General features: G+C 38.3%; 2 protein-coding genes across 2 annotated transcripts in view; both read right to left on the minus strand.

Annotated features, from left to right (window-relative positions):
* LOC132849252 (trichohyalin-like) overlaps positions 1-5,956 on the minus strand; it is a 91,479-nt gene extending 85,523 nt beyond the window's left edge. The window contains 2 exon segments of the mRNA XM_060875507.1: positions 4,274-4,394; positions 5,921-5,956. Of these exon segments, the coding sequence (XP_060731490.1) occupies positions 4,274-4,394; positions 5,921-5,956 (157 nt within the window).
* A 2,975-nt stretch (positions 5,957-8,931) lies between these two features.
* foxc1a (forkhead box C1a) lies at positions 8,932-11,287 on the minus strand. The gene has a single exon (XM_060875155.1). It carries the CDS (start codon positions 11,008-11,010, stop codon positions 9,469-9,471), a length of 1,542 nt encoding a protein of 513 aa, XP_060731138.1. The 5' UTR covers positions 11,011-11,287; the 3' UTR covers positions 8,932-9,468.
* Between the last annotated feature and the right edge of the window lie 316 nt (positions 11,288-11,603).

The following is an 11,603-nucleotide window of genomic DNA, read 5'->3' on the forward strand; positions in this document are numbered from 1 at the left end:
GAACCCCTCCTGGGCCTCTACACTGCGTTGGGACATGTGTGTGTGTGTGCATGTGTGTGCGTGTGTGTTTGTGTGTGTGTGTTTGTGAGAGAGAGAGAGAGAGAGAGAGAGAGAGTTAGATGTAATTGAGTCTGTGTGCTTGACTGTGCATCTTTTCCTGACATTGCTGTAATCCTCTGTGTACTGAAGATGAATGAATTCCTTAACAATGTTTTGTTTCTGTGTTTTGTTTTGTTTCTGTGTAGAAATAAGGAAACAGAAATGAAACTGAAGGGCAGTTTTTTATTATCGTCCCTCTGAGGAGCTCGTAGTCACATCTCTGACATGGTAGAAGCCTACAGCTGAGGAGAAGACCTCTTTAGGTGGACCTTTAAAAAGTGCTTGTTTATGATTTGACTTTGCAAAGATTTTTATTTATAGATGGACATTTTTATTGTTTATCTTTGTAACAAAAAATCACTTTTACGACATTTAACATTCAGTTTCTGGGAATCATCTTGATCTTGCTGTGTTTTTTATATTAACTAATACTATGCAGACAGACACAAAGACAAACACAAAGACAAACACAAAGACAGATAGATAGATAGATAGATAGATAGATAGATAGATAGATAGATAGATAGATAGATAGATAGATAGATAGATAGATAGATAGATAGATAGATAGATAGACAAGTAGATAGATGTGTATTTTCTACATTGTCTACATCTTCCCTCAGAATTCTTCAGCTTTATCTGAGACTTGTGTCTCTTTCTCCTCCGTTCTCAGTGATCCACGTCCACGTCCATGTCCATGTCCATGTCCGCATGCATATTCTTATCCACATGCACTTTTTTGACTGATCAAAGATCTATTCAAATATCAAAGATCTTTTCGAGATCTATAAATCTGTCTGCAGCTCAGGGTTACAGTTTTGACGAGCCTTTGCTTTTGGGGTTATTACAAACCATTTAACATAAACAACATTCTCTTTCTCGACTCTTTTTACAAGCTAAGTTGGACATAAACCTGTTACAGACACCAGAATGTGTGTAGGGTTCAGTAAGGTTTTATCAGGACAGGTCCAGGTCAAAAATGTTAGAGTGACTAAGAAAATTAATTATTAACATTTCTTTGTAATTGATCATGCATGTATTTATGAAAAATGACACAACACTTTCATTTTTCTGGAGTCAGTGGCACATTTCAATGGGGAGAAATCTGTTAAAATGTGAGTTCAGTATGTATTTTGGAAAATAATTGGCACACTACATTCAGCTCTTACTTCAAAACCTTAATTATGCAATGATGTTAAAACACTGGAGAGAGATTTGGACACACACACAAACACGGGCCTATTGTCTGAGCAAAAGATATGTTACCCGTCATAACAGAGTCATTTAACTTTTTTTGTGTGTTTTTTTTTTTTTTTTCTAAAAATGTTTGAAAAAATGATCATTTAGTTTTTGCGGAGACTTGAATGTGTTAGGAAACGTCTTTAAAAAAATGTTAAAGGTGAGATGTTGAGAGAGAAAAACACATCATGTAAGTGTAAAATGTTTAATAATAAATGAATAAATAAATGAATAAATACATTTAAAAAGGATGGCAGCTTGTGTTATTTTTAGAACTAAAAAAATATTAAAATGTCCAAATCAATGGCAAAATCTACAAAATGTGCAGTAAATGATAAAAGAAAATAAAGGAAAAGCTACAGCACAACACTGAGCTGTGCTAAAACACTGAAGCTGCTACTGTGGAAAGATCAGCAGTGTGATGATGGGGATTATTTTTTTGTTTTGTTTTTCCTTTTTTCCATCATTAAAAGCATTAAAAACTAGTTTTTTTATCTTTTTTTTTTATCAGGAATTTAAATGATAAATGATTTGAACCTAAAAAAAAATAATTCACTTGAACAGGAATTGAAATTCTTAACGAAAGTGTAAAAATCATTTAGCTGTAAGATCCGACAACATTAGTGTATAATCCTTCTGTTATCACATCTAGAGCTGCTTTATTATTTAAGAAATCCACCTTTAATCCATGTAAACACTGAATGCTTGCTTGTGATTATACTGTACTAACATACAGGCCAGAAAAACGATGCTCTATATACAGAAAAATCACACAAACGTGCACACACTCGGGATTGACTAAAAATGATTATAAAATAATATTAAACTATTGAAAATTGTTTTTGTTTTATTTAATTGACGATGAAAGATTTAAATAATAACGAAAATAAATATGGCTCACTCTATCTATCTATCTATCTATCTATCTATCTATCTATCTATCTATCTATCTATCTATCTATCTATCTATCTATCTGTTTGTCTGTCTGTCTGTTTATATAGACATATATATTTGTTATATATATTTCTGAATGTGAATATGAAGCACAGTACGGTGTGTTTTATCAGCAAGTGCTTTCTTTCTTTATTACTTAGTAATTATACGAATTTCCTCTTTTATTTAATTTTTCAATGATTTCACTTGTTTATATTTTTGGGAAATTTACGTTTAACAATTCAGAATTTGCCGCCATCCAATATTTTTTACCCAAAAATGACCGGTTTCGGTGTCCGAATTGATCTTTAGATTCAGACAAAAAAAAAAAAAACGGTTTGATTCACTACAACAGCATCATCAGAAAAGTAGAGATTTATAAATATACTCCCGAAATAAATTAGTAAAACTTTCCCTCTCAGGTTGAGGTGATTAGAACAGACGTGTGGTGCCTGTGGATTTCTAGACGCACAGAGACAATAAAATCCTCTGTGTCAAAGCGGAGCAGAATGGAGACATTGAGGGACACGTTTAGCTAGAATTAGTCCTGCCTCGCGGTTTTAGCGGCTCGTGTGTGTGTGTGTGTGTGTGTGTGTGTGTGTGTGTGTGTGTGTGTGTGTGCGTGCGCCAGGGTGAGCGGGTTATCCAAAGGTCGACGGGCTCGGCCATTTCCCCCGCGCTGAAATCACACTGGTGTCTTTATTTTACGCATAACGCGGATTGTAAAGGGTTTTGTGTGTGTGTGTGTGTGTGTGTGTGTGTGTGTGTGTGTGTATGGGGCGTGGGGGGCGTGGTTTTGTAATTTGTTGAATAAAAAAATGTATATGTAGATATAAACTTAGAAGACGTAAATCATGTATTTATTTGTTTATTTATTTAATTGTTTATTTGTTTTGTTTTTTTTACAGAATAAATAAATAAAAGATCCTAATTGTTTCCTTTTGGTTACTGAGGCCAAGGTCGGTGTTACATTTAGGTGTAGAAGCGCATTCATAATTTTGTTAATGAAAGGTATTGACAAGGATAGTAGGACAAACTTGTGTGTGTGTGTGTGTGTGTGTGTGTGTGTGTGTGTGAGAGGGAGAGAGAGAGAGAGAGAGAGAGAGAGAGAGAGAGAGAGAGAGAGAGAGAGAGAGAGAGAGAGAGAAAACATGTCCAAAAATGGTAGTAATACACGACACTTTGGAGACTGTGAGGTCATGTGTGTCTAAAGCGTTATTATTATAAAGATATATAACTTGCGTTCTAGATTATGTAGCATATTATTTACCAAATGGCGTTGGTGTAGTAGGTTACGCTTATTTATTTATTTTAGAATTGATTCGTTTTGAGCTATTTATCAGCGCACTGTCACTCCCATTGTCGGCTTAAACTGCGTTCATTATCCCACCACTGTCAAGTGTTTAGATTTTATATTTGTACAGTTAATTTACTTACAATGATTTGCTCGTCGTTAAAAAGTTCAGTTTTTTTGTTTATTTGTTGTTGTCTAAGGACTATATATCACTTCACATCATATATATATATACATACATATAATCTTACTGCTTATTCCAGTCATAGAGCTTTCTGTGAGCTTGGCATGTCAGCCATCACCCTGAGGAGAAAGTGACTGCCTGTAAAGCCTCACCTCGTTGAATCCATTTATTCAGCTTAAACAGAAAAGTAGCGACTCAAGAGGGAAAGACGGACTTGGATATATTTTTATTTTTATTAATTTTTTTTCCTGAGCCTTTAGACCGGCGGTGTGAGTGTGACAGAGTGAGAGAGGGCTGTGTGTGTGTGTGTGTGTGTGTGTGTGTGTGTGTGTGTGTGTGTGTGTGTGTGTGTGTGTGTGTGAGTGTGTGTGTGTGTGTGTGTTTGTGTGTGTGTGTGTCTGTGTGTGTGTGTGTGTGTGGACTTTTAACTAGAAACAGATGGAGCTTTGAGGGTTCATTTCTGAGAGTTCACCAACTGGGAGCTGAAACAAGCCCGCACTTTTCCACTCGTTTACAGGTGCACTGGGTCTCTCTCTCTCTCTCTCTCTCTCTCTCTCTCTCTCTCTCTCTCTCTCTCTCTCTCTCTCTCTCTCTCGCTCTCGCTCTCTCTCTCTCTCGCTCTCTCTTATTCTTTTGCTCTCTTTCTGTTACTTTCAGAGCTGAAAATCAATCAACACGGCATCCGTGTTAACGCACTTTCTTAGCTGTTTGAACTGAATACCAGAATGAGACAGAGAAACTTGCGCTACGATATTTAAATAATAAATGGTCATGCGCAATAATAATAATAATAATAATAATAATAATAATAATAAGACTAAGACTAATATGCATTATTATTATTATTATTATTATTATTATTATTATTATTATTATTTCACTATAGCACGCTGCTTTATTTATGTATTTATTTGTTTATTCATTCATTCATTCATTTTCTACCGCTTATCCGAACTACCTCGGGTCACGGGGAGCCTGTGCCTATTTGTTTATTTATTAATTAATTAATTTATGTTTTTATTTATTGCCATTTTGTAGCCATCTCTCAGAGTACAGCTCGCACAATGCACTCCCCAGCTCCAGATTGAAATATTATATACACACAATAAATTCAAATAAATTAAATACAATAAATTCGTCAATTTTTCGGATCCTTCTTCTGAACTTAGCGCAACATAATAAATCAAATCAAAAATATTGAGCGTAAGTGTGCTCTAAACCATTTCTTTTGTCTAAATACTTCGACTTTTATTGTAGCGGAAATTTCTAAAATGCAGCCTCGAAACATTTTGTGTCCAATTAAAAATCTAAAGTCTCTTTGCTTTTAAAATATCGTTTATCCCAATGAAATTCTTGAAAGCAGTCGGTTAGGTTTTCTCATAGAGCAACATTTATATCATTTTATAATATATCATTTCATTTCTAAACAAAATAAAAGGGGAAAAAAGGTTACTGAAGTGATTCTCTCTCTCTCTCTCTCTCTCTCTCTCTCTCTCTCTCTCTCTCTCTCTCTCTCTCTCTCTCTCTTTCTCACACACACACACGCGCGCGCGTATATTGACAACATTGCTCAATCTTGGATATAAAAGTTACTGTAATAATTTCAATTTCCTTATTTTTTTTGCAGCAGTTTTTCGCCGAACTGCGAACTGCTAGTCATCAAGAAAAGGAAATTGTTTTGTTTTGTTTTGTTTTGTTTTGTTTTGTTTTGTTTTGTTTTGTTTTGTTTTGTTTTGTTTTGTTTTGTTTTGTTTTGTTCGATATTGTATTTTGCAGTGCGTCACACTGTAAATGTCTGTATGGTGTGAAACAAACAACTCTCTCTCTCTCTCTCTCTCTCTCTCTCTCTCTCTCTCTCTCTCTCTCCCTCTCTCTGCTTATTAAGAAATTGAAAAAGCACAAATCCTGCCTAGAAATGGTGAATTGTTCCATGTACGTTTTAATGATGGAAAAATGTGATCAGACTTTTGATTTTTTGTTTATTATTATCATGTTCTTTAATGACGAACTGGGAAGATGTCAAGTGACTGATTTATTAATTATCTCCTCGTGATTATTTTGTGTTCATAAAAGATTACTTAATGAAAGCCACTTGGTGTTATAAATCATAATCAACTTACTGAAGGATGATTTCTGTTGTGACAAACAAAAGAATATTTTTTTCACTCACTTTTACAGCCCGTAAACCTTTTCCACTATCATACATTAACGTCGTTTCTCAATAATGAATTTTAGCAGTCTGTTTTACTGCGTTAATGTAAAAACTCTACACACACAAGCTGTTTTGTTTTTACTCCTTGACCCGGAGCACGGTGGCGGAGTATGAGAAAGCGCGCATGCGCACAAGCGCAATTTTACTTTCTTTTTTTTAGCAACTTTCAAAGGGCGATTTAGACGAGGAGCAAAATATCCAGAGGCAAAAAAGCAGCTTCTAAAAGAATGGCCCAAAAAAAGGCAAGCAAGTGTTCCGTGTGTGTGTGTGTGTGTGTGTGTGTGTGTGTGTGTGTGTGTGTGTGTGTGTGTGTGTGTGTGTGTGTGTGTGTTTACGTATTATATTAACATTTAGAACTGATATAATATTCTAAAACAAGGAGAACGCGATTGATATTAAATACCCATTAGTCAATTTGACTTTCTAACATCCAACTAATTTGAGAATATTCGGGTATTTTATACATTTTATAGCTAGTTTCATCCCTACTGACTAATGTAAGGGTCGGAAATGACGCAGGTGCATCATGACATGAATTAGTCCTTTACAAGTTTCTAAAAATAAACATTATGACGTGAATAAATACACGATCTAAAAGCCACAGAACATCACTCTTCTGTGAAATGAACTATTAGGATCCGTACATGGATATCAACACCAAAATAAGGCCTTTAAGGAATCAAAACTAGAGATGAAACTAAAAAATGCTGTCCTAAATCTCACTGCTTATTACACACTAGTATGCTCAAAAAGCATTGGGTTGCTATGGAAACCTACAGGAGTCCCACATGGGACGCAAGGCTCCTCTTTTCTTTATCAGAAACTCAAAATTATGAGTCTGTTTTTTACGCGGTGTATTGTCGATGGCGCTCAGACATCCTCCCCGGTCACACACACACACACACACACACACACACACACACACACACACACACACACACACACACACCGCCTCGTTCCTTTCCCGTCCCGTGAAAAACGATTGGAGTGCGCTGATTGAATTTTATTCCTTCCTGACCTGGCCCGCTCGACCAGGGCGCCATCAATCTCGGCCCTAACACGACGTTTTGTTTATTGCTCGGGAAAAGCTCTAATGACTTTTATGAGCATGATTACAACTGTTCGAGTGGAGAGAGAGAGAGAGAGAGAGAGAGTGAGAGAGAGAGAGAGAGAGAGAGAGAGAGAGAGACTGAGAGAGAATGCGGCCTTATGACTCATTGTGCCTGATTGCGCCATTAATATAACCCCCAAAATATTTTAAATCTTTCACGTAGATATAACAATTAGAAGTTATTATAGGAGATAATAATAATAATAATAATAATAATAATAATAATAATAATAATAATAATAATAATAATAATAATAATAATAATAATAATAAGTGTATAACTCGTTATGTGCGCAATAATAAAGGAGTCTATTCATTTCTGAGACCAATAAAATTATTGAAAAACATACATTTGTCGATTTGGTCAGCTGTAATTGTTTAAATCCTGTTTACAGTCCCAAGCTGAAGGTAAATTATTTCATGGGAAACACACCTGGACACTGTGGACGGATCACAGATGTCTCTGTATCGTTGGTCTTTTTTGTTGCCACCGAATGTCTCTATTATTATTATTATTATTATTATTATTATTATTATTATTATTATTATTATTATTATTATCGTTAAACAACGAAAACAGCTTTAATGCCGCCACTGTTTCCGTTATTATGGATAAAATTGCTTTAATCTTCTTTTTTTTCTGTACATTTAAAATTAATTCTAATTACTACAAACGACATTTTGATACAGACCTATAGTCTGATTGTAATTAGATGTAATTCTAATTCTAGTCTGATTCTAATGTAATACGTAAATGATAGCTGTTGTATGCTTTACAGTAGTCTGTGTTTTGCCGTGGTTGTATGATGCTAATGCTAACAGAGAGAGAGAGAGAGAGAGAGAGAGAGAGAGAGAGAGAGAGAGAGAGAGAGAGAGAGAGAGAACACACGTGGACAATCGGCAGAGACTGAACTAAGTGAGCCAGACTGATAGATGAAGAGGGCTTAGGTCAGCAGGATGATGACACATAGCTCAATGATTGACAGCATGAGATACCTCGTGAGCATGGAGGGGATTATTAAAAATGTAAACAACAACAACAGAAAAAACAATATCACCTCACATAAACTATCGCCTGGGTTTTTTTTTATGTCGTATTAAGACCTCGACCTATTAACAAAAATAAATATTTGTCAACATCGTGCACTACGCTTTTACAGTACAAATCAAATTGCTTAAAAACATAAATGAATCGCATTATTTACTGTATGATTGTTCTTTCTTCAAATTAATATTAAATATTCAGAAGCAGAGCAAAAAGAGATCCTAAACACAGGTGAGTGTGTGTGTGTGTGTGTGTGTGTGTGTGTGTGTGTGTGTGTGTGTGTGTGTGTGTGAGTGTGTGTGTGTGTGTTTAAAGAAAAAACATAATTTAAGGAATGCAAATATTTGCAAACTTAATATTTTGCAGTTTGTCCCTTCTGATCTCTGGAGAAAGTGTCATTTACTGAAATCACTACCGAAAGAAATGTATAATAATAATAATAATAATAATAATAATAATAATAATAATAATAATAATAATAATAATAATAATAATTCTTTTATCTACGATGTTGGTTTCTTTTTGTGATTTTCATTTATTTATTTATTTATTTATTTATTTATTTATTTATTTATTTTAGAATTTTCTTTCTTTGGACCATGTAAAAAAAAGGCTTTTTTTGTTTCATTTTCCCCCCGAAAATCAGAGAAACCGTGCCGCTGATATTTCATATGCTGTGAAACTTGGACACTTTCAGTCGTTGCAACACTTTATGTAAATTAGTTCTTAAACTTCTCAGTTTAAGATTAATTTTCAAGGCCACAGCAGAGTAATAATGTTTAACGGATTTTAAGAAATCAGGCGCAGCCTACGTTTTTACCTCAAATAAAATGGTAATTTATTAAACAAAGAATGCAATTCCTTCAGAATACTTTTTTTTTTTTCAACAAAATGAGATAATTTGAATGAATATTGCGATATACACGTTTACGTTCCTTTGTTATAATGGAACATTTCTGCACAATTAAAGGCAACTCAGTTTTAAAAACAAAACGGTTCGGGTGTTTGGTCCATAATATTCCGGTTACATTTCAGAAATAAATTACTATATGCAATTTACACGTAATAACAAGTCCGTGAAAAGCTGGCGTATTTGTTTTTTTTTTTTGTTGTTTGTTTGTTTGTTTTTTTTTTTTTCAAAGAAAAGCATATAGCTCACAAAAGCAAAAAATGAGACTTACGTGTTATTTGCAGTAACACTGTCCATAATAAACCAACACCATGTGTGTGTGTTCAGTCCATGGCGAGGAAAGGGAAATAAGTATCAAAGACTCTCTGTTTATGGAAAAAAAATAAATGGGGAGGAAATAAAATAACAAAAATATATATCGCACAAAAATGGACTTTTGGTCAGAACTTGCTGCAGTCGTAGACAAAAGCCCCAGACGTGCGGTATATGGACTGGCTCGGGGGAAAGGACATCTGACAGCTGTTATTCCCGTTCACTGGTGAATTATTCAAGCCGATCCTCTGTGACTCGAACATTTCTCGCACTGAATGAAAGTTCTGTTGCTGTGTAGGGTAGGTGGCGCCAAGGTGGCCCAGGTCTCCGGCTTGGTTCAGGTACCACGAGGCGAGGCGGCCCTGATGTGAGTGAGGATGGTGTCCCTCCTGGCTTGAGCCAAGGTGGCCGGCATGGCCCAGTGAGGACGACGAGGCGGCGGTGGTCGTGATGGAATAGTCGGGCAAAGTCTCGTCCACCGAGGTGGTGCTGGCGGCGGTGGTGCCGGCGCGCTCCGCCGCGTACAAGCTCATGGCCTGCATGTTGCAGTGGTAGGTGGCGTGCGAGGTAGTGGATACTGCGCTCTGGTTGCAAGGCGAGCTGTACGCAGCTGCCTGGCTCGGCGAATAGTTAAGGGACAACGAGGGACTTATACCTGTCCGCGTGGAGGCCGCGAGAGACGGCGTGAGTTCTCCAGCGCCCTGCGGCGAGCCGCGCAACGACGTCATAATGTTGTCCACGCTGAAGCCTTGTGCGTGCCCGTGCCCGTGGTGTGGGTGTTGTTGTTGGTGGTGGTGTGCGTGATGCTGCTGTTGCTGCTGCTGCTGTTGCTGTTGCTGCTCTCCGCCACTGCCACCGTCCAGGCCCACAGAGCGAGCCGAAGATGACGGCACGCTGTGCGGGCTGCCGCTTGACATGCTACTACTGCTGCTATCAGGGCTCTCGATCTTAGGAACCGCACCGAGCGCGGGTGAGACAGCCTGCGGCGGTGTGCACGCACCGTTCTCAGTCTTGATGTCCTGAATGCGTACGGGTGTTGCAGAAGTCGGCTCCTGCTGTTCTCGGCCCTGTTGCTGTGCCTGCTGCGGCTGTTGGCGAGAGGACGTGGTATCCTTGATCTGCCGTTCTTCCTTCTCTTTCATTGCGTCCTTCTTTTTGAAGCGACGCCGTCGTCGCAGGAAGCTGCCGTTTTCAAACATGTTGTATGAGTCCGGGTCAAGTGTCCAGTAGCTGCCCTTGCCCGGCTTCTTGTCATCGCGTGGAACTTTAACGAAGCACTCGTTGAGCGACAGGTTATGGCGAATGCTGTTCTGCCAGCCTTGCTTGTTGTCCCGGTAGAAGGGGAAGCGTTCCATGATGAACTGATAGATCCCGTTCAGGGTGATCTTCTTATCCGGGGAGTTCTGTATGGCCATGGTGATGAGCGCGATATAGCTGTAAGGTGGCTTGACCATGTCCTTGGGCTGCGGTTGAGGCGCGTACGGCCCGTAAGCCCGCGCCATACCGCCCGGGTACTGCTCGTGCGCGGCGTGCGAGTACATGCTCATGGGCGCTGCCATGCCTGCGTAGCCACCGCCGGCCGCCGCCGCGCGATAGTAGTTCGGCTCGCCGCTAATGTACGGCACGACGCCCAGAGAGTTAGGGCTCGACACCGAGTAGCGCGCCTGCATGGTGATTATTCCTCGAACAACCGAAAAGACACACCAAGAGATCCGAAAAGGAACAAATCCACTTTAAGTTGCTTTCCGAAGAAAAAAAACCCAAATGAGTCCAACGAAAAAAGTCCACAAAAATGTTCAGCTTTCGTCCGGGGCCTCGGTACTGTCTCTGAAACCACTTCGCTCACTTTTTCACTCTCTTTCTTTTCACCGAAGCGCGCATTGGAAATTGTTTCTGAACTTCAGGGCATCCGTCAAGACGCGGGACTTTTTTCGTGCACGTTCATTTCTTTGCCTTCTCTGCTTTTTTTGCTGCCAGTAAGACTCCTCCTTAAAAACGTCGAAGCTGTCCAATGGGGAGGCTGGTCTATGCAAAACGAGGAACTTCTGACCACACACACACAGTCGGAGGGAGGAAAAAAGCGAGAGGAGGTGTTGGGACGTCCCAACACACCCGGCCAATAACACGCCACACACTCAGTACAATCACCGCTATCTACAAGTAGATAGCAGGCAAGCCTATGCATAACAAATCGCAAACTTTTTAAAACATGAATTATATACATATATTTTTATTTATTTATTTATTTATTTATTTATAATTT

This window comes from Tachysurus vachellii, chromosome 7 (genome assembly GCF_030014155.1).
Source record: "Tachysurus vachellii isolate PV-2020 chromosome 7, HZAU_Pvac_v1, whole genome shotgun sequence".
Classification (NCBI taxonomy): domain Eukaryota; kingdom Metazoa; phylum Chordata; class Actinopteri; order Siluriformes; family Bagridae; genus Tachysurus; species Tachysurus vachellii.